Source organism: Oryza glaberrima, chromosome 9 (genome assembly GCF_000147395.1).
Source record: "Oryza glaberrima chromosome 9, OglaRS2, whole genome shotgun sequence".
Taxonomy (NCBI): Eukaryota; Viridiplantae; Streptophyta; class Magnoliopsida; order Poales; family Poaceae; genus Oryza; species Oryza glaberrima.
The window spans coordinates 275851-299165 of record NC_068334.1 but is presented as its reverse complement, the minus strand read 5'-3'; the positions used below and the strand labels follow the sequence as shown (position 1 = coordinate 299165).

The window sequence follows — 23315 nt, the reverse complement described above, 5'->3', positions numbered from 1 at the left end:
TACCGGATTTGGTGGAGAGGATAGTCTCCAACATAGTACGTGCACGGGACAGGACTGTCTTCCGAAGGTTGAGGATACTGATCGTACGGCTCCGCTGGACCGAAGTAAGGTAGGCGAGATTGAGGATGCTGGTCCTACGGCTCCACTTATGGGCTGGACGCTGGTCCTACGGCTCTATGGGCTGGACCGAAGAGAGGTAGGCGAGCTAATGGAGGTAGCGGACTTGGCTGAATTTGAAAAGGAAGAAAGGAGTCGGCTTTCGGCCCAAACCAAGGAAGAATTTTCATTAACCTTTTCGATTATAATGTATGTAGCGATATTAATGTTTCAACTTATTACTAAACTCCTCATACCTGTTGATACCATTGAAAAAACGCTTTTACTCGTTGCAGCGAACGGGCAATTTTGTTATTATTTTATTATTTTTAAGGTTAGGATTTAAAGGTGTTTTTTTCCCATATAGGCTCGGCTTGCATGCCTGCAGTATTATTCAGAGTCCGGTTGGCTGGGCGCCTGGGCCTATATATGTGCCATATATTGCTAGACAGCCGAAGCCATAGAGGGGAGATCGATTGGATTTTTATTGGTTTGTCATCGAGGTTGCAAATACTTCGCCGCCACGACCGATGGTGCTCCCATTGTTTTTCTACGTCTACGGTTAGGAGGCTGATCAGACACGTGGTGGATCAAGTGAAACATCTTCGCCGGTCAAGACTATGGATGATCAAATGGGCTGCCTGGCCTGGCATGGCCCAGGCATGATCGGGCCTGGGCTGAGGTCAATCGGGCCGGCACGGCCCGACCAACAAGCTAGGCCGGGCTGGACTTGCCCACGGGCTACACACACAGCTCAAGCATGACTTAACAAATCTTGGGCCTGCCCGAAGGAACGATAGCTTATCGTACTTCTTCATAGAATAAGTCTATTTTTCCTCCCTAATCTCTTTGGGTTGTCTTATATTAAATGGCTGTAACAAGTATATTTTGTGTTCCTTTACTCTTCGGGCCGTGTCTTATATGGTTTATTAAGTTTATTTGGGGTCCCTCAACTATTTTCCATTGACCTTGTCGTTCTAGGTCGGCCCATTGTGCTAAGACATCGGCCCAGGCACGGCCCAACTATCGGGCCAGGCCGGCACGAGCCAGACAACAGTCGTGTCATGCTGTGCTTGGGCCGGGCCATCGGGCCTCGGGCCTTATGGCCATCTATAGTCAAGACCTTAATGTGGATCTTGGTTGGGGTTGGTCTAAGTGTCGTTTCTGTAAGTATATTTTTGCCTATTATCTTTACGATCAGTGGATATATATAAACTACTTGGTTTAATTTGTCTGAGTCATTGGATTGATATCAACTAATATTGATCCTCTGTTGCTACTACTCTAGCCGTTTACACATAAAGATTCATATATACGCATATTGGCATCTATATTATTTGTTATATAGGTGAGCTGATAAATACTTCGTTGTTACTACTATCATGAAGAGAGCGGCAAATCAGGGTGCTGACAGCCAGGTGCTCATCAACGTCGGATCCGGCAGTGGAGCGCATTGTCGCAACATTGCTCGTGGAGGTCTATAAGTGTACTGGGAGATTGGCGATGCCATGCTGTAGTCTTCACCGTGCATATAGTTCTTATCTTTTTTTCTTGATATTCTTTTTGGAGAGTAAATTCTATCATTATAAATAGCAGGTACTAGTTAGTCATGGAAGGGGTCTAACCATGTAACAGTTGATCACATAACGAAGGGTGTGGATGGAAGCAACGGCAGACTTTGCCTTTTGGATGTGAACCCCTACCAAAGGAGAGGGGATAGTAGCAGCTAGGCTTGAAGCTGAGGAGACGCGGGAGCGTGGGTGAAGGAGGCGGGATGTCCAAGAAGCGATTATGAGTGAGAAGGAAGTGCGCAGCACAGCCGGCAGGGCTCTTCCCACATTCCGCTCAGGTGCTCACCCACCCAACCACCTGCAGGCTCCGATCCGATTCCGAGCAGCATGAACCTGTCGGAGGAATGGCGCTTCCTCTTCCCCGTCTCTTCCGTCTTTGCGCCGCCGTCCCTCGCCGTCGCAAACCGGAACGAGAATGGGAATGGGAATGGGTATGGACCCCTCCTCTTCTCCCCCCTCCCGCCTCCCGCCACGCTCCACACCAATATCCCCTTCCCCGCCTTCCAGTTTCATCCCCCGCACTCCAAGTCCACCGGCGACGCCCTCCGCTACTTTCTCAGCTCCACCGCCTCCTTCCTCCCCACCCCCGACCTCCACTCCCTCTCCAGCTCCCTCTCCGACTCCACCACCTTCCGCCCGCCGCCGCCGCCTTCCAACCTGCTCGCCACCATCCTCCTCCGCGCTCCCTCCACCTCTCTCCTCCTCTTCTTCCCTTCCGGCCACAATGCCGACCATCTCTCCTACGCTACTCTCCACTCCACTGCCGCCCCCCTCTCGGCCGTGCAGACCCTCACCCACGGCTTCATGCACCCCGGCCACCGCATCCACCACCTCGCCGCCACCTCCTCCTGCCCCCCGCCGCATTCGCACTCACCAGCAGCAGCTACCCCCCTTGTCCACGGATTCCTTCTCGCTGCCACCACCTACTCGGTCAATTGGTTCAAGGTTGAGTCTTCTTCTTCTAGTTCTACCTCCCCGCCTGCGCTCGTGCCCGCGGCCAAGCAGGCGTTCGACGCCGCCGTCGTGCACGCGTGCTGGAGCAAGCATCTGCACTCCGACTGCCTTGTGCTGCTCGACAATGCCCACCTCTGCTGCTTCGATCTCCACCAACGCCGTGGAAGCGTCCTTCGCGTTGGCACTGCCACTGCCACTGCCACCGAGGGTGGCGCCTGCCTAAGCTGCGACTACGGGCCGCAACCGTGGACGGCCGTCGTCGCCACCACCAAGGCCATCCTACTCCTTGATCTCAGATATGGTCCAGATCATCCTGGACACTGCAAGGTTCTAGCGAGGGTTGGGATGCAAGGGTTGTTCGACCCTGATCCTCCTCTCAACAGCGAATGCCACTATCTTGCATTCTGCAAGGCTCCGTTCGACGATTTTCTCATGTCGGTGGCGACGGAGCGTCTTCTGTTGGTGCTTGATGTCAGGCAGCCTCTGACACCCGTGCTGGCATGGCAGCATGGCCTCCATAACCCAAGTCATCTTGCTATGTTTCGGCTATCTCAACTCAGGCCTTCCAAGGAGCATGAGTGGGCGTCCAGCTCGGGGATCGCCATTCTGGCTGGTTCATTCTGGAGTACTGAGTTTAATCTCTTCTTCTGTGGCCCCAAGGACCAAGGCTCTTCCTCTTCACAGAATGCTCATCACCTGTATGCTTGGGATGTTCCATCTCGGATTTCTTTGATAGGCCAGCACTGCAGCTGCAGCAATGGGCTTATGAGAGAGATATTCACTGATCATGAGCCCATCACTAGGAACACCGTCGTTGGCTACCACGTGCTTCCAAACACATTGCTGCAGGACGAATCGTCGTCATCGTTCACTGGCTTTGCTTTGATCTGGTTAACGTCGTCGGGGAAGTTGGAGATGCAAAGATTCCGTGCATCTGGAGATTTTGATGAACATGTCATGTGTGATGGATCACATCATCAATCTGCGGCTTGTACTACTTCATCCATTATTTCTCCAGACACTACTGCTCATGGTGAAAAGTTCTCTTCCAGATATAAGTTTTTGAAGTTCCATTACCTATCAAAATACCTGGAGGGCAATCTGCTCAGCGCGTTGGAGAATCATAATGTTGTTAACAAAGGCTCCCACCAAATTGTTATTAGTGAAGATGTATCAGCATTTGCAAAGGAGAACTCTCCGCCGTGTTATCGGTCAGTTTCGGATCTCCTATGCAATGCTAGTGTGCCCATGAACATCTTCGAAACTGGGTGTCAGCACATACTGAACAATGGGCTATCTTCAGATAGCCTTCTTGTTACATTCTCCAAATACAAGGACATGCTTGCATGCAGTAAAGGAAAACTGATATATGAATATCCAGAAGTTCCTGCACGTTCTCGAAACAATGATGAACATCGGCCTTTCCTGTTGGCAAAACCTTCAGGCACAGGTAACAAGCTCACCAGCGAAGCAATATCTGGAGATGCTCTTGTTGGTCCACTACTCCCAATCCCTCTTCTGCTTGCAATTGAAGACAGAAACAAGGGTACTATAGAGAGCAGCACTTGTCAGGGAGAAACCAGCTCGGTAAGCCGTCGCTGTAGGGAAGCTCTTGAAGCCTGTGTTCCTAAAACATCAAATGCCAATGCAACCAGGTTTAGTGGATGGTATGCTTCGCGAGAGTTGAGAAAGAAGCCATATTTTGTTTATGAGCCTCAGATTGATGATAGACTCACTCTTGATGAGACTGCTAGAAAGGAGGGTAAAAAGGCGCATATGGATGAAAACTTGACAACATTTGTTTGTGGAAAAGCTGGAGTTCCTCATTCTGGACCAAAGCAAGCCGCATCCAATTTGTTTGATTGCAATTGCAGCCCAGTGAGGATGGATTTTGAGCTTCCATTTGTAGACGTACAGCCTGCTGAGCAAAAGGCAATCCAGAGCTTGAAGAATCAGTTTTTATCATGGCAAAACAATTTCAGGCCATACAAAGATTTCTGTAACTCACATCACATACAATTACAAAAGCCACAGCGATAGACCTTTTGTGCTCCATTCTGTTCTACTACCAGGGACTTTGACATTAATTGTTCAGGGAAGAAAGGCTGTAATGACCCCTTTGTTAACAAGTTAGGGAGGAAGACACTACAACTGTGGGTTTTGTGTGCCTTAAGAGGCACCTGGGAACGTAGCAGATAATGATAGACTTTTGTGCTTATCTTTTTACAGCTGGTTGTGCAGATCACTGTTTACCGGCTTGTTATGCTAATCTGCCTAGGTATTAATGTATTAGCTAGCTTTGATGTCAGTATGTTGGAATCAGTAGCCATTGTGGTATTATCTGTATGGTCTGTTGATCTATCCAGTATGTTTAGCCTAAGTTATTTTGTTGTCTGATGCCCCAACAAGACTATGTATGTTGCTTGGTTCCTCAAGTTTATTTGGTGCTGCAGAAACCTTTGCTCAAGTTCTCTTTTCATTTATACTGCTTTTCTTAGGTGATTACATAACAAAAGATGTGTTTTAGTTTTATAGCAAGATGATTTGGTGTACTGAGTTTTATTGACCAAGTGCATAATATTGTTGATACAAAGGTAAAGGTGACGAAACTAGAGACACAAAAGATCATCCATGAAACATACTTGGAATTTCTCCCATGAAGTAGTTCTCATCTAAAAACTGAAATTGCTTTATTAGATATTGGGCCTAATACCTGGCTTCCAAGCAGGCTTATGTTTTGGGCCGAATAGTCAAATACAAGGCTTCTAAGCAAAAGCCCTTGGTTATCACGTCCATCCATAGGTCTGGGGCAACAACATAATTTGTAGAGAACAGAAAGAAATGCTAACAATCTTCAAAAAGGAATTAAATGTTAGCCAGCTCTCAAATTGCTAAACAGTTAAATTTCATTCATTTAAATGTCACGAGTAAGCTATTGTAAGGGACAGGGAGCCCCAGACATGATAATCAGAAGAAACAAACAAGGTAACCAGAAAATGATTCATCTATCCATCCATACTCCATAGTCACTTTATCAGAGCAAGGAAAACAAGCCACATCTCATCTTAAGAGTGTTTCCAAGAAAAAACTACAAGGGGGCCTGCAGCCTGCCAATATTAGTTCATGCTCAAAGCTCTATTTCAGAAGTAATCTCCAAGAAATGGTTCAACAGTAGTCTAATAGCAACTTCAAATCCGATTGATGTGTGCCACTTGCCTATGGCTTATCTTCATCGTCTAAATCCTCATCACCACCAGACGACTCCCCTCCGTTAGGTTGCTCGCCACCATTATTAGTTTTAGATCGTTTCTTCTCTTTCTTCCGCTGCTTCTTCTTTTGGCGTTTCAGGCGCTTCTTTGCTGTCCGCTCCTCTGCTTCTTTTAGCCTTTCCTCCCTCCTCAATTCAAACTCAGCCATCTGTTTCCTCTTCTGGTAATCAGCATCCATCCTTGCAAGACGGTCCTGTTCTCTCCTCCTCATTTGCCGATACTATCAGAAGAACACTTTCTGTTAAACGATGTGATTTTATTAAGTACCAATAGCAAGAGCATAACTAGAAATGCATGTTTCTCCATTGACTTGAGCTTAGCAAGAGTGCAGCAGCATACACATGTTAAAACGAACACTTGCTAAATAAGTAGAAAGGTTCTAAATTGATAACATGTGTCTGTATTATCACCAATCAAGTAGGTATATCGACCCTAACAAGTAATCGTGTCCGTATTATCACCAATCAAATAGGGATTATCCGGCCTAACTTACCCAGACCTATGGGCACCTATGACCTATCCCTAATATAATAGACCCATTCTTATGAAACCAATATTGAAAAAAATGTTGTGATCCAGATATGGTCATTTTGTTTACAAGACACTGATACATCAGAAATGACATTGGTGTTACTATTTTAAATGCCAGGTGAAGCATATGCAGCTACTGCTCAGTAGCTGATAAGCATGACCTCAATGTTTAAGCATAAGTACATACCCCAAAAATCCCATCCACTGGCACACATTAATAAAATTCTCAAATGATGATGGGTAGACTCAAAACTAAGTTAATTAGCTCATTGGTTAAGTGTGTTGGGAACCCTCCATACAACACAAAAGTTAAAAAAAAAAGTTTCTAACCTACAATATGTGAAATGAAATTATTTGTGTAGATCTGTCCCAGTTATTAAATAACTAAATAACAGAAAAATGCTATGAACATCTGCAAATATGTTCAGCAGAAAGTCTTGTTTGAAATTTAGAATAGGTTTTATCAGATAAGCTAAACAATGGTAGCATAATGCAAAGCATAGTCTCCAGTGAAGCCTTGGTCAAAAAATGACTTTTTTCAGATGGATCACAACTAGGAAATAAATCACCTAAACTTCCACTCATCTTGTCACCTTGCCATGTATATATATAGCAAGAAAACTCACAAGTAGGACAATTGTTCTGTTCAGCCCTTAGATGTCATGATAAAGAAACTGAGTTGCGGGCTTTCAGCATACCTTGACCCCACAAGCTCATGAAAATTGTAAGCCCCCATTAATAAGTGTGGCTACACATAAATCATCTAGTAGTTTGGGCATTGTTTTATCAAGTAGGTGTGTATTTTCCTACATCCCAACAACATACATAGAATTTCTCCAACTGCTGTCATTGTTCTTTATATGAGACAACAGGTAGAGGTTTATCATGCTCACAAAAATTCACAAGTTCTGTGTAAAACTTTGACTCAACCTCCACGGTCATTTCTATGTAAAGACCATTGGAGCACAATACCGATAAACAATTTAGTTGATTTATTCAAACTCCAAATTAATTTCCATAGAAAAACACAAAAACAATAGCATGTCCATCTAGTCATGTGCTAATCGACCTAGAAAAAGCCCATCATATGCAGTACTGAGTTAATGGAAGGTTTCCTCGTGGTAACAATCAGTGAAGAATTTGTTTTCACTACAATCAGGCTACATTTCAACAGAAACATGCACACAAGCACATACGGAGGATGGCTGGGGGAGGGAGACATTACCTGGTGGAAATCACCAGAGCCAGAACCAGCAGAGGATCCGGAGGTGTTGCTGACACGGACAGGGACGTTCTCCATGATGCGCCTGAGCTTCACCTCCAGGTCCTCCTCGTCTTCCCGTAGCTTGACTCCTCCTGAAGCCTTTCCCGTACCATCCACGACCACGAGCTCCTTGCCAGTGGTACCAGAAGAAGCCTTTGGTGGAGGTGCTATCGGGATGAGCTGCTGCATGTTGCTATCCCTCCCAGGATCTGACATTGTTGATACGGAATCGACCTGTGAACCAGGTTATATAAGATGAAATGACAGACGGTGAGTTATGTGTTGGAATGTTACCCTACAATAAATGGAGCCATTTGGTCTGCATAAGTAATAAATGACACGTTGCATATGGAAATAGCAAGAATAATCAGCCATTCAGCAACGACTAATCAAAAAACGAAAGTGTGACATAAGTATTCGCACAAACATAATTAAAAAATATCGAGGCAGTAAATCCAATGAGCTAGAGCATATATTCTAAGGTATGACAGGCAGGAATGCAGCATAGGTACCTAAGAAAGAGCTTGTAATTCCTTTGTAAGCACATAAGCGGCAATGAAATTGCAGGGGTTGCTACTTGCTACTAGCTTGTAATTCTTTTTCCTGCATCTAATAAGAACTGGGCTTGCTAGTTTGAAGCAATTTCAATTATAATTACTAAGCAAGGCAGGAGGGAAGCAAACGAAGGAGGAAGGACGGGGGAAGTAGGATGATGGCCTTACCGCGACGGAGTGTTCTCCGCGCGCCGCCGCTGCCTCCGCCGCCGGCAACGGCGGGGGTTCTCCACTCCGCCTTAGCCTAGCTAGGGTTTGGTTTTCTCTCCTCGAACTTGTGTTTCGTGTGTCGATCGATTCGATTGGGGGGGGGAGGGATTCCAGTAGGCCCCACTTGTCAGTGGAAGGGAGTTCGATTTGGGCCGAAAAGTGGGCCTCCTTCCTTATAGTAGGCTAGAAGAAGAAGAAGCAGCAGCCACGCAACGCCGCTTCCCCTTCTGGCTGTAATGGCGATGGCGGCGACGTCGGCGAGCGGCGGCGCCGGCTGCTTCCCCAGGCCTCCTCCCTCCGGAGGCGAGGTTAGTCCTCCGTCCTCGGCTGCTTGACGGCCATTTCAGTTCATCCCCAGCTTTTTTATTCCTGCTTCGAAATCTCAGCTTAATCGGGAACGGAATGCTGCACAAAAACCGTTTGCTCTTGACGAGATAATGCGCATGCGATTCACCCGCAGTTGGTTTCACGGCTTCATACTACTGATCAATCGTATTTTCTGTGTGTATGTGGCATGGATTTGTGCTTGGGGTACAGGAGAAGAAGCAAGATGAGGAGGGGCAATGCTTTCTGGATGGAATGGACTTGCTCAAGGATGCGACGGAGAACAAGCGCTTCCTCCCCACGGGCCTTCAAGGGTACTCCTATCTTCAATGTACCAATCATTTCCTTTCCCTCTCTATCTATTGCTATTGGCCCTCCCCCAACTTGTTTGGATCATAGGATTCCCCTAACTGCCTTGCTTTAGTTTTTTTAGTTTTTGGGTAATTTCACTACCAAATTGCAGATTTTGACTTCATCATGTCCTCAATTTTCCAGCGTCGACGCGCTTCTTGGAGGCGGCCTGCGCCAAGGTCAGCTCACTGAAATAACCGGCCAATCGTCCTCCGGTAAAACACAGGTGAAAATGTTAACCACTTCTATCTTTCTTAACTTATTAGACGCAATAGATAGATATACATTTTATATGCTTACTCCTCCGGACAAGATTGGCTTGCCAAAAACAGTAGGATTTTAAGGTATACATCACAATTCACAAGCGGCACTGTTGTTTATTCTGTCTATGTAACTGCAGGTCTGTCTTTGTTCTGCTTCACATGTGGCAGCCAGGCAGCTGGGTGTTGTTATGTACTTGGATACTAGCAATTCCTTTTCCCCTAGCCGCATTGCTCGAATAGTTGATGGATTCCCCATCTCTTTGGTCAGAGAGGTAGGTAATCATACTTGTACACATATTTGAATACTGCTCCTACCCTGTTACTTGGACTTACCTGAATTGCTTCCTTTGCTGTGGTGTCACTAAATATAGTTGAAGACATGTTTCTGCTATTAGATTACTCTAACTAGTAACACTTGTTTAACAACTTGCTATACTACTTGCTTTTTTCTAATTACCACATTTGACTTGCAGCCAAAGAATGTGCGACTCGAGAGGGTCATGAGCAGCATCATTTGTAAGTCAGTCTTTGATATATTCGATTTGTTTGAAGTGCTACATCAACTTGAATTGTCACTGAAGAGCAAGGTGAGTGTGAAGTGATTGTTCAATTTGTGCCTTGAAAAACTCTGATGTGCCACGTGCTTTTTAGGTAAACAATGGGGGTAACAAGATATGCTTGCTTATCATTGACTCAATATCGTCTATACTTGCTCCCATCAACGGTGGGAAGTATCCACGAGGTACTTGCATAGTCTTTGTGCCCTACTTTTATTATTCATAGCATAAGTTGCACCTTGCTATTGAACAAGTAAATCAGTCTCGATAAGCAGGGACGTCATAAGTGGCTGAGATATACTAGATCCGATTAGCAAGTTAGAAATAGCAGAAAATTAGTTCAGTGAGCACTTAACCTGCAATTATACAGCGAGATATTGATACTTTGATCTGGTCATAAATTCAATGTGCTTCTGTTAATTGTTGAAGTTCCAAAAATCATTTATTTTCTCACACAATTACTTCCTGAGAGGGTCCTTATTAATTTTTAAAGTTTATTATGAAGTAAATTTGTTGTTTCCTTTTGTCTCTGCATGTCTTATTAACCTAACAGGGCGATCGATGATGATATCAGTGGCTATGATTCTAAAGAAGCTAGCATATGAGCATAATCTATCTGTTCTGGTAATTCTACTTTAGTCTAATTTGTGTGCTAATAATTTTTGGCATTTGCACTGCATGCTTTGGGTTGAGCATATCTGCACAAGGCTTTCTAAAATATTATTCTGACTCATCAAGCTATTGTATGCATTATACTTCTTTTAACACATCGGTTGTGCAATAACCCTCCAATATCCCTTTGACAATGGTGTGGCTAAGATCACATTACTACAGCGTTCACCCCTTTCGATTGAATTTAGATTCTCATCATCCTTTCTCATTTAACCCCACTCAATCCCCATCCTGTGAATTACATAACTGTGGCCCCCGCACCCTCATGGTTAAGGTCATGCAATGTCCTGAACTCCTGATTGTGCCTACTCCTGGTAGGATGTATGCTGGCCAGAGTTGCTCTGGTCTCCACAATTTTATATTGCTTGCACTTCCTTACATACAGAGAGGTGACCCTTAACCTCCAGGTTGCTTCACATGAAATAGGCAGATAGGAACAGGTGGGGATACATTTCAAGATAGAATCTCTAGAGGTCAGGCGTTTGAGTACTAAAGAAGAACTGCTGTGGTCACGTGCCCTCACTGACATTTTTTACATGTTGGAGCTAGTTGTCAGTCCACGTTATCACTTAAGGTTATGATGGGCAGGTTAAGGATCTTGTGTGAATCACTTAATGCACATTATACCGTTGTGCAGATTTTCAGTTTGGTCACCTAAATATGCCACTTAAACTAATGTAGTAATCCCTAGTGCAATTTGCTCTAATTAATTGCTGTACAAATTCACTTATTCAGCATGCCATCTTTCTCATGAACAGATTGGGACATGTATCTGGAAATGCTTCATTTCCTGCTTTACTTCTAAGATAAGCTATTAAAGTAAATTGATCATGTACTGTTAGTTTTAGTGGGTTTGCTCATGTCCATCTCTGTTATTCTGTGGAAATTTTAACTTCTCTATCTTGAGCACATATTCCCTCTACTTTCTCTAGTTTAGTTTTCCTGGTTTGGAAAAAGGCACCAAAGCCTCTATTACTTGGAGCAACTTTTCTTTAGTTAGTTACCTTGAAGACTGACTACCAAGTTTCAGAAGGCTTGCTAAATTAGAGAAGTCACCATAAGGCTTGCTAACTTGGGCACTATGCCTGTTGTGCTTAAAATGTATGCTGAAACAAAAATATGGTCATCATTTTCATTTATCGGTTTGCCCCCTTGCATTGACTCCAGGTTACTAACCATATGGTTGCTGGGAATGGAGCTCCCAAGCCTGCTCTTGGTGAGAGCTGGAAAACTGTTCCACATGTCCGCTTGGTGATATCTCGTGAGCGTGGTAGCAAAATCTGCGCAGCAACTGTGCTGAAGCACACACTACTGGTATTTGCTTAAACAATTAGATTATAAGTTTAAATGTCATAATCATAGCAGCATTGCTTATTGTCTTTCTAGAAATTGCATTAATAATGTGTTAGCTATCATTTTGTTGAAAATAAGTGGTGAAGATATTGGCATGAGGAGAACAAAAGTAGTATACTCCCTCCATCCATAAGTCTAAGGCATATTTCATTTCTAGTTTTTCCAAATAAGATGGCATATTTGTAGTCTTCATGCATCTAAGACTTAAATGAAGGGGTTATCTTTTCGTTTTACGGTGCTAAATTAAATTGTTGACCGGAACCTGAGCAATCATCTTAATAATCATTGGTTGCATGCATGCATATAGTTCCTTGGTGTTTGTTATATGTGGGATGAGTTAATTTCTCCTTGGTCTTGTTGACAAAAGAAATACCCCCTCGATCCACAAAATTTACACCTATTACTTTTGTCACCAAGACCAAGGAGAAATTAACTCATCTTGCATGTAACAAAGATCAAGCAGTGTACGCACGCGTGCAACCAATAAGTATTAAGATGACTCCTCGGGTTCCGATCAAACATTTAGTTTACCTCTCCATTTAAGTCTTGGATGCATAGAGACTACAAATAGAAACAACTTATTTGGAAAAACTCAAATATGAAATAGGTCTAATTCTTGTGGATGGAGGGAGTATGCCTTAGACTTTTGGATGGAGGGAGTAAACAATTATATGGTGCCAGTGCATACCTCTATATCCTAATCCTACATGTTGCGTGTTGTTTGCATGCTATGCTGCATTTATATATTTTTGTATCATCTTTTTTTTTCTCACTTTTTGTGCTTTTGAATTGGGCTGTGAAAACAATAGTGGTAGGTAGATGCCAGATACATTTTTCTCCTATATAAAAATTTGAGCTGGTAGTGATGGCCATCAGTCATCAGTCATCCCAAGTCCCCTCTAACTCAAGACAAACTCTGTAGGATCCTCATGGAAAATTTGCAAAAGCCACAAACTCCTTTAGACTCTTATTTGTTTGTAGGAAATATGGGTATACCACCAGTGTACCTAGCCAATGAAGCTGCACATTTAATGAGTATTTCTATGTTAGATCTATCTTATGATGAAATGGAATGGTCTAGTACCTGGCAATGCTGCATAAACGTTCTGAGTACTGCAGAGAGGAGACTGAGACTAAAGATTATGTTAATTCATTGCTTAAAGAAATTACATGGATCGATTGCTTCTAATGTGGGTGGCCCTAAAAATCTCTAAAAATAACTTGGTAACTATTAAAAAAAGATACTTGATAACTGGAAGATAACTTATCTCTTGACTCTCAAGTCTCAACATCTGCATTTGCCGCTCGCTGTGTGTGTGGCCATCGCATTCAAATCCCATAGCATCTGAATTGTGCTGGCGTCTGAGAATCCATTTGCCTCTGGCCACAGTAGACAGTTGTGACATGTAAGAAAAAAGTGATCATGTAAATGCTATGCCGCTGAGCTCAAAATTAATATGCAATATCCATCATAATTTGTTTTAGAAATACGCACTTCAAAAATAAATTGTTTTCAGTTGACACTATATATGAGATGGATGTTGTTCTTTCTTAGTTTTCTTTTCGTTGTTTTTCTTTTATTTATTTTGTAAGCAGACGCCTGAGGCTCAAATTCCCTTTCTTGGGTGTTCGAATTTAGGGATAAAGGGGTGGAATATGGGTTAGAATATCAGGTGGGGAGATGCTAACCTTCCATCTCTTTCTAATGAGTTAGGACTGTCTGGCCTTATTCATACTCCAATCCTACTTCTTTTTGCACAAATACAAATCTATTGGCATTTCTTTGCTCTCTAAGAATCATGCAAGGAAAAGACGGCCATTTTGAATGATATGTTGCCCTGCCATAAATTAATCTGCATTATATCACTGCAAAGGAAGTTTTTTTTAATCTATTTGCTTCTTTTTTGCAGTAATGCTCACAATTGATGTTTTACACTAAATTACACCCACTTGACAAGTTTGTGCACTAAATTAGACCCACTAATGACACAAGACGATGCTAAGTACCGTCATTTCTTCCAATGTCTGGTAGCAAAATAAATTGCATGATTCTTGGTATCATCTGTACATGCCCAAAAACAAAAAAGTGCGCGCATGTCATCTTTGTTTTTCTTCATTGCAGGCTTCGGGCCGTGTTATGAAATTTGCCGTACCAAGCTGAATTCAGCAACTTGATGCTTCATATATAACCAGAAGGGAACTGATCTTTGTAGTTCAAGCTATAGAAAGAACTTCACCCGTAAGGGTAACCTTTTGATTTACCTTGGCTTTATGTTCCAGGCCATTTGTATATTAATCCAATGGTTTTTGCATGTTGCCTGCGTCCGTGGTATCACGCTTAACTGATCCATATATATAGTTTCTTGGTAAACTGAATGTATCAGAAACATTCAGTTTTCAAGTTTTTGTTTCTTCAATTATTCACTGTGAATACTGGAAAATGGTAGTTTCCCATCAGTGGATAAAATTGAATGAAATTATATTTGTTCCTTGTTTTCTGTTAGCAAGCTTCAATAGTGTTTTTTTTTTCAAAAACTTTTTATATAGAAGCTTCTTTAAAAAAATAAAAGAAACATATTTTCAAATTTATAACAATTAATAGCTAATGGCTTATCTCGTTTTGCGTGCCATGGAAATTTTAAACCAGAACTAAGGTTCGAACGCACCCTTATGCTATTTATCCTAATTTATGTTTGGACTTACTGGCACACTTGTACGTGCTATAATGGTTCAGTTGCATATTTTTTTTGAAACGAGTTCAGTTGAATATACAATCTTTTTATAATAGCTTGTAATGAAAACGATGTTATTAGTAGATTTGTCATGAAAAACACTTTTAATAGTCTTTATAATATATAACCCTAATCTCATATGCTAGTAACAGTTTTTTTTTTAAGGTAGTAGTACTAATTGCTAGTAACAGTTTCAGTGCAGCTCATAGCTGAATGTAGGCTCTATCCAAGGCAACATACATGAAATCGACCTGAATCCATGGAAACAACACAAAAGTTTACAGGAACTCAGCTTTGACAAAAGGTTGGGGGAACAAGTAAAGCACAGTAGTGAGGGCTACTTAATACTACCTAAGTATTAAACAAGCCAAACGTTCATCAAAATATTGCCCTGCCAAAAAAAAATGGTAGTAGGAAGGCCATAACAGGTACACAAGTTGTGTGCATATGATACTGATCTCACTAAACATAATTTTAGCATTAAACTTAACACATGCCCAACCGTACATAACAAAAGCTACCAACTTTTTTTTTGGGCACCAAACTAGAGAGAAACCACTACATACTTCTAACAGGCCATAACCAGTTTACCATAGTTAGCATGATGCCATTGTTCTCCACCAAAACAGAACAAAAGATGAAGGATGGTTGCTAGTACTAATTAAGTTTGCCATCCATAGAGTACCAGGCTGCCTGGTAGGAGTGTTATAGATGTTAGGAGTACTAATTAAGAGGCATTTTGCAGAATCTTGCTGGAATTAAGCCAAAACAAAACGTTGCATCTGGTGCCTTCACTTCATCTAGCGTGCAGTGGAAGAAGTTTCTGCTGCCGCTCTCCTAGACTTCTTTACTTTCCGTGCCTTCTTGCGTCCACTCTTGACTTTCAGCAGTTCGATATCAAAGTTGAGCCACGCGTTTGGTGGTATGTTTCCTCTTCCAACATCACCATAGCTGAAAACAAGTGCACCCAAGAAATTAATTAAACGAGGTATCATCTTAATTTCATTTCAACCGAAATTGTAAAAGCAAATTAATAGAAAACTGCACACATATTCGAGAGAAAAGATAATGAGTTGCATGTTCATGAAATCGAATATATACAGCTCTATCGCACATTCAAGAAAAAATATACAACTATTCATTTCGTCACCCAGAAAGTAGTAATTATAAAAGAATTATGGGGCCACTTATACAGTAGCTTTTGATAGGTTACATTCCTATTAAGCCCTACAACAGCCACTTCTCGACACTGATAGGCAGGTATTGTAAATCAAAATAACCATTGTGAATTTGTGATTCAGGTATCACCATTTCTGATAAGAGTACTAAACAATAAATAATTCTAAAAAAAGTTCTACAGAAGACTAGTGAATTAAAAGAAGTGCATTGACTCTAGTGAATTGCACTCTAGTGAATCAATTGGTAAAATCAATGGCTTCTTAGAAATAACAACAGGTAAGGACTTAATGCTTACCAAAACACACACCACCGTCTGATACAACCTCTAAAGATAGTGCTATTATGCTATATATATAGACATGGCACCATGATGCACAGTAATATGAAAAGTTTAGTCAATTTGTTCATAATCAGTAGAACTATTGATAGATTATCAATTAATAATAACAATGAGAAGGGAAGAAATTCACATGCTTACCCTAGATGGGGAGGAATGCCAAGTCTCCTTATTCCACCTACACGCATGCCTACAAAATGTGGGATAGAACTTAATTCCAACAATAATCATTAAAAAAGGGTGAAATTTCAGACTGCTGTATTCCCATATATAAAATATTAGCTTTTGTGTTAAGATTATAACCATCGATACCAAGATCCCATCCACTAATGACTTCTCCAGCACCTGCAACCAACAAGGAAGTTTCTTGTGTGAGTATCAAAGAAATCAATAATGAAACAGAGAAGAGGGCATTCGTTAATCTTTTACCAAGTTTGAATTTGCAAGTGGAACTTTCACCGGTAGGATCAACAGTATCACCATTGCTCAACATACAGACATACTTCACATAAACCTGAATAAGTATTGTTGAATTGGTTAAAACGATTTTTTTTCGCCTGATAAATCTTCATAACATATAAAGAAAGAGATACTTGCAGAGCTAGTGAAGTGCTAATTAATACAGTCTGCATATTTGTCTATCCTAGACAGAGTCTAGTAAGATGCAGAAGAAGGTTTGGAATGACCTTTTTGCCACAAGATGCAATTTTGGCACCAACATTTCCCTTGGCCAGATCTTCTATTGTCATACCACTATCAAGTACACGAATGCGAGGCTGCAGTTCGGCCTCATCATTGTCTTCGGCAGTACCATCATCTTCTGAGACCCTACAAAGATATAAATCAAATATATTGTGACAACACATATATAGTTACGAATCATGAAAATATGCTGACAAGAGAGGTGGCAGATTTCATTTACAGGATAGGAGGGTCAGTTTGTTGGATAATATGATCTGCAGCATCATTATCCTCATGAGTTTGTGAAGCATTTTCCTCCTGACTAGCAGCTTGAACCACATTGCCTCCCAGAGTATGCTCTAGGCCAAAAGATGCATCTTCATCCATTGCATTGGATTCCCTATTGAACAAGGAAAACACCGCATTATAGATAAAGAGTAACAATCCAAAAATATAGGGAAATGTGAGTCATTCAATTTTTCCAGATTTTTGGAATATATACTTAGATGATTTTAGAATTCATTTTCTCATTCACTTGATCTATAGCAACATTTTGACCAGCTACCATCTTACACTACCTTCTATCAATATTAAAATAATAATTCCGTACATAGAAAAATGATTCCTTATTATAGGCAATTTTCACGAGCCAACACTGGCCCGCAAAAATGGTCTATAAGCGCAGGTTTTTGAAGGGTATATTCCACTTGCATACTTAAGCAAAGAGTTATAACATTTCACATAAAATGTAAACACTGATTCATTTTATATTGTACACTGACCAAGGAACTGGAAGATTGAATTCAGAAGATACATTACATTTCTTTAGTGGCTTGCTTGCTATTTTCACCATGGTCACTATCAAGTACGCGAATGTGAGGCTGCAGTTCGGCCTGTACATTTTTAGACTGTTTAGCTTCATCCCCTTGTTTTTCATCATTGTTTTCAGCAGCACCATCATCTTTCGAGACCCTACAAAGATATAAATCAACTACATTGTAGCAACACATATATAGTTACGGATCACGAAAAAATATATGATAAGGGAGGTGACAGATTTTATTTACAGGATAGGAGGTTTAGTTTGTTGGATAATATGACGTGTAGCATCATTATCCTCATGAGTTTTCTACCCCGGCACATGGGTGGCGTTCTAGGCTATGGTTAGAGGGCTCCTGAAGTTATTTTTGTTCCTGCTATTTTGGATAATGAGTTTATCTTTTGTTTCGTTCTTGTTGGCTGTGTGCACTCTTTAGGTGCAGAAGCCGGAGGTGCTCTAAGAATAGTTGTATCACTTGATGAAATTTACTGAGATTAATAAAGCTTCCATTATCTAAAAAAAATCCTCATGAGTTTGTGAAGCATTTTCCTCCTGACTAGCAGCTTGAACCACATTGCCTCCTAGAGTATGCTCTAGGTCAAGATATGCATTTCCATCTATTGCATATATTGGACTTTCTATTGAACAAGGAAAACACCGCATTATAGATAAAAGAGTACCATAACAAAAAATAGGGAAATGTGAATCATTCAATTTTTCCAGATTTTTGGAATACATACTTAGATGATTTTAAAATTCATTTTCTCATTCACTTGATCTATAGCAATATTTTCACCAGCTACCATCTTACACTACCTTCTATTAATACCAAAAAAAAAAAGGACTCCTTACAAAGAAAAGATAGGGATACAAGTGGGCTGGACCGCTAACCTGCTTATTAGGCAATTTTCACAAGCCAACACTGGCCTGCGAAATTGGCCTATAAGCACAGGTTGCAGGGCAATCCGCTTGCATACTTAAGCAAAGAGCTACAAAATTTCACAAAAAAATGTAAACACCGAAGATTGAATTCAGAAGATACATTACGTTTCTTTAGTGGCTTGTTTGCTGTTTTCACCATAGTCACCATTGTAAGAACAGATGTAGTATCCTGATAAGTGTACTGAGTTCTGACCATGGACTGATAAAACCACATTCTTGTTCTCCTCAAATTCCAGCTCTAGGGGGGCAACTGGAGCAGTTTCAGGATTTAGGACAGCAACCTTCACGAGCCCCTGGTCACCAACCTTGCATTCAACAAGGACCCAACCAGAATGGTCAAAATTTCCTAGCGTAGCCTGAAATAATAAACCATCAGGTCTGAATATTAATTTAGTTGTGAAAAACTTGTTTTGATGGGGTTAATTTAGTGCAGAAACAGAAACACAGATTACTTTAACTATACAAATAGTACATGTGATAGTGCTAAGGTCGCATAATTCTTGACTGAGTCCACAATAATCAATAGCAAAACATGAACAATCATTAATTTATGAAAAGTTTTAGATGAATGCAAGCAATTTGGCTTTTTGCCACCAGCAAGCTAATTAAACAATCGTACTATGAAGTTGAATTATAAACGAGAGAGTGCTGGATGACAAGCAGTTTTAGTGTTTCAAATCATAGAATTTGCATTTATGAAAATTGCACAGCTTATATTAAGATTTTATCCACAAGGTTACCAAAAAAACTAAAACCATCAGAATAAGCCTGAAGCATTTTTTGTTGTTTAAAAGTTTCCAGTTTAATGACTTCTAGTTCTAAAACAAAATGGACTAACTAAAATTGAGATAGGTATAATTACATTGCATTTGCACATTGTTATGAACCACTATTTGGATCAATTAGTCTATGCACCAGTTCTAAACTACTGTGGAAGTGCAAATTGGTACAATAAAATGAAATTAACCGAGTCATAGTCTGAAATGAATTTTGAAGCTTTGTAAAAGGATAGGGAAATATAAAAACATACTTAATTAACCAAGGTAAACTCTGGTGTTGGTCCTATTAAATCTGGGTGAGAATGTTTAGATCATTCGTCTATGTTATAGAATAGACATGTCACTCTTACTTTTTCAAGTTACAAACTTGGAAATCCATATATATAATTGAACAAAATTGTGTATTTAATTGGGCGGCAGGGAACTGCAAAATCAATACAGCGGTGCATATGATTGCACAAGGACAGGAATTAAAGAAAAATACATAGCTAATAATATTGAAAGTTGGATAGGTGAATGGTTAAAAAAAAAAAAACTGAAGGATGGTTACGATGTCTGTTCTGGGTAAAGAAAAAATATACTGGAGGCAGAGCAAAATGGTAACCAAGTTTGCGGGACCAAATTGTGGGTTAATTACAACTTCAAGTACCATTAATGTTTAGGGGCCCCTCCATATATTAGACGTATATATGCTAGTGTAATGTATGAAGAGTACAATAAAAACTGCTATAGAACTACTAAACCCATATTTGCAAACAAGAAATTCTGCAACTCTTCAGATAGTGATCAGTTTGCGACTTGCGAGAACATGCAGTTAAAATTTCTGAATAACTCATGCATAATGCATGTGAGATGTATGAAGTAGTAAAAGTTTGTCAAGAAAATATGTACACTTGGAATAATTAAAGGCCATGTTCTTTTCCTGTAGAAATCATGATGTTTGCGAGCAAAACAGACATTAAAGAAAACCAAAGGAAAAAAAATAGTAGTGGAGTAGTAGATTGGTATAAAGAGCAAGAAAGAAGACATGGAAAACTGGGAAAGAAGAGAGCTAGATTAATGCATGTAATTAAGGCAAGAGAAGAAAGGATTAAGCTGCGGGAGGGAGGGACCTGGGTAACCCGAAGGCGACGGCCGCCGGCGTCGGAGGGCCGAACGACGTAGGGTTTCCCCGCACTCACCACCGCGCCTGCAACATCCAATCCAATCCAATCCAATGTAGGATCGGAGTAGCAAACAAAGAATCAATCAACCAATGTAGGGATAGATAGATAGATTATGTAGTAATGTAGGAGTAGTATATGAAAATGGAAGCAGAGTAGTAGTAGGCTAGTAGGAGTACCCCAGAACGACATGATCTAGGCTGGGAGCTCCACTGCACTGCCCCGGCGGAAGAGCCAAGGAATGGAGGTGTGGTGCTATATATAAGAGAAGAAAGGAGGAAGCGGAAAGGACGCTGCTGCCTGCTAGTGGTAGTGGGTTGAAGGGGAAGAAGCCCAACAGCCGCTCTCATCCTGTGTCTGTGTCAGTCACTCTCACTTGGACGGCTAGCTAGCTCCTTAATTACTCCCTCCGTCCTAAAAAAAGACAAACCCTAGGTTTTTTTGCCAACGTTTGACGCTTCGTCTTATATAAAATTTTATTATAATTAGTATTTTTATTGTTGTTAGATGATAAAATATGATTAATACTTTATGCGTGACTTATTTTTTTATTTTTTTTATATTTTTTTAAATAAGACGGATGGTTAAACATTAGACACGGAAACCAGGGTTTGTCTTTTTTTTTTTTTTGACGGAGGGAGTACACATTAGTGTAGTGTCGTCGGAGTATATTACTACTCCAATTGATATTCCACGTAAAGTTTAAGCAAATGCTAAATTTTCCCCGCAAACGATAAATTCCGGTTTCAACGCACACATTTTCACTTTCCATCTACTAGTAGGATCCAAATAAATTTCGCTTCAACCACACAACATCATGCATCGAACATACAGACATCTCATAAAATTCATTCAATCATTGCGAAAACATGGTAAAAATTTTCAAAGCCTTGTGATGTCTTGCAATTATTGGGCTCTGACTGGCTGGGCCGTAGAAGAGTAAACGAAGCAAAAAAAAAAAAAACTTTGAAAAAAAAAGAGATTTGGCACGAGAAAACATTTTTTTTTAAGAAGGAACTGTGAGTGTGTTGGGATTGAACACGGGATCTCAGGGCTGAAACCACGCACACCTCACTACTGCACTATCAAATCAAATGCATCTCTTAAAAAAATGTATTTGTATTATTATTATTAGTTGGAAAAATTATGAATTACCCCCCGAACTATCACGGTAGTCCGAATTACCCCTTGAACCACAAAATCGGACATTCTTCACCCTCAACTATGCAAACCGAACGAATTACCCCCCTCAGCCCAATTCATGGTGGTTTTAGTCTACGTGGCGTACGCGTGGCAGTCCAGTCAGCATTTTATTTAATAAAAACGTGGGACCCACATGTCATACTTTCTTCCCCTCTCTCTATTATCTCTCTCGCTCTTTTCTCTCTCGCGCAGCGCACACAACGAGGACAGGCGGTGGGCGCAGGCGGTCAGTGAGGACGGCGCGGGGACGGGTGGTCGGCGTGGGCGGTCGGCGAGGACAGCGCAGAGGGCGGCGCGGACGGCGTGGACGTCGGCGCTCAGGACGTCGGTGCGGAGGAGGAGGCGGAGGCGGCGGAGAAGCGTGGAGGCGGTGAGGTGAGGACGGCGGCGCGCGGGGGCAGAGCCAGTTGTGGGTGGCGGAGGGGGCCCAAGGACGACGGCGGCCGGCGACGGAGGCGGAGGCCGACTGGGCGAGCGGGGACGTGCGGTGGGCGGTGGGCTCCTCCTCCTCGTCGTTGGCGCGCGGTGGCCGGCAGCGCGCGGGGTCTGCGGTGGCGCGCGGGGGCCGCCCGCAGCCGCCTCCGCGCCCGCGGCATGCAGCCACCGCCGCCCTTGGCTCCTCTCCGTTCACCGGGGCTTGAGCAACCTCGGCTCCTCGACCGCCGCCCGCCCGCCGCCCGCTGCCGCCTCCGCCCTTGCCCGTCGCCAGCCTCGCACCCACCCGCCGCCCGCTGCCTTCTCCGCCCCCACCCATCGCCGGCCTCAGCTCCTCGACCGCCGCCCGCCGCCTCCTCCGCCCCCGCCCATCGCCATCCTTGCGCCCACCCGCCGCCCGCTGTCACCTCCGCCCCCGCCCACGCCGGCCTCAGCTCCTCACCCACCGCCCGTGGTTGCCCGCCGCCGCCGACCCACCCGTGAGAGAGAGAGGAAGAGTATGACATGTGGGTCCCACATTTTTTATTAATAGAATGTTGACTGGACTGCCACGCGTACGCCACGTAGACTAAAACCACCGTGGATTTAGCCAAAGGGGTAATTCGTCCGGTTTGCATAGTTGCGGGTGAAGAATGTCCAGCTTTGTGGTTTAGGGGGGTAATTTAGACGGCTGCGATAGTTCGGGGGTGGGTAATTCGTACTTTTTCCTTATTAGTTTGATAGATAACCTGCAAAATGTCTACTAAAATTACAAGGGATCTTGATTTCGTCATCCGTCAGTCTGATCGCACGCCTGGTGTCACAGGATCCTCTTTCCGATTACTTCTCAGGCCTCACTCCAATCGCTTCTCCTGCTCTGACTGCTCATAGCCCAAACTCATTGCTCCCGAACTCTATTTGCGGGTCATCTTGGAGTGATCAGTTGGATCAAAGGAATTTTCTTGGTCTTGGCATCGCCTTCTTCAGATTTAACTATCTTCTTGGCAGAGACCTTTCCATCCTGAGATGTTGATGCCAGATATCTTTGATGGTAACTGGGTGCCCAATCTTCCGTCAGGTGAAGAAAACTATTGAT

The 23315-nt window shown here is 42.3% G+C and overlaps 4 protein-coding genes across 5 annotated transcripts; 2 read left to right on the top strand and 2 right to left on the bottom strand.

Annotated features, from left to right (window-relative positions):
* The first annotated feature begins 1785 nt into the window (after positions 1-1785).
* On the top strand, positions 1786-5058 carry LOC127785130 (uncharacterized). The gene has a single exon (XM_052312551.1). The coding sequence runs from the start codon at positions 1995-1997 to the stop codon at positions 4659-4661; it is 2667 nt and encodes an 888-aa protein (XP_052168511.1). The 5' UTR covers positions 1786-1994; the 3' UTR covers positions 4662-5058.
* A 437-nt stretch (positions 5059-5495) lies between these two features.
* Positions 5496-8562, bottom strand: LOC127784578 (uncharacterized). The gene is made up of 3 exons (XM_052311912.1): positions 8408-8562; positions 7647-7919; positions 5496-6110 (listed from the first exon to the last, which is right to left on the bottom strand). The coding sequence occupies exons 2-3, from the start codon at positions 7899-7901 to the stop codon at positions 5838-5840; spliced, it is 528 nt and encodes a 175-aa protein (XP_052167872.1). The 5' UTR covers positions 7902-7919; positions 8408-8562; the 3' UTR covers positions 5496-5837.
* A 76-nt stretch (positions 8563-8638) lies between these two features.
* LOC127784577 (DNA repair protein RAD51 homolog 4) lies at positions 8639-14458 on the top strand. Of its 2 annotated transcripts, none has more exons than XM_052311911.1 (9): positions 8639-8757; positions 8987-9104; positions 9269-9350; positions 9525-9659; positions 9861-9974; positions 10039-10129; positions 10498-10568; positions 11784-11930; positions 14092-14458. In XM_052311911.1, the coding sequence occupies exons 2-9, from the start codon at positions 9013-9015 to the stop codon at positions 14128-14130; spliced, it is 771 nt and encodes a 256-aa protein (XP_052167871.1). In that variant the 5' UTR covers positions 8639-8757; positions 8987-9012; the 3' UTR covers positions 14131-14458. The 2 variants fall into 2 exon arrangements, with proteins under 2 accessions (XP_052167871.1, XP_052167870.1); XM_052311910.1 differs by having other exon boundaries at positions 8645-8757; positions 8987-9087.
* Positions 14459-14563: 105 nt separating this feature from the next.
* LOC127784579 (peptidyl-prolyl cis-trans isomerase FKBP53-like) lies at positions 14564-20899 on the bottom strand. The gene is made up of 10 exons (XM_052311913.1): positions 20782-20899; positions 20552-20628; positions 18766-19016; positions 17718-17870; positions 17140-17298; positions 16904-17045; positions 16647-16731; positions 16521-16562; positions 16359-16407; positions 14564-15652 (listed from the first exon to the last, which is right to left on the bottom strand). Exons 1-10 carry the CDS (start codon positions 20792-20794, stop codon positions 15502-15504), a joined length of 1122 nt encoding a protein of 373 aa, XP_052167873.1. The 5' UTR covers positions 20795-20899; the 3' UTR covers positions 14564-15501.
* Positions 20900-23315: the final 2416 nt, after the last annotated feature.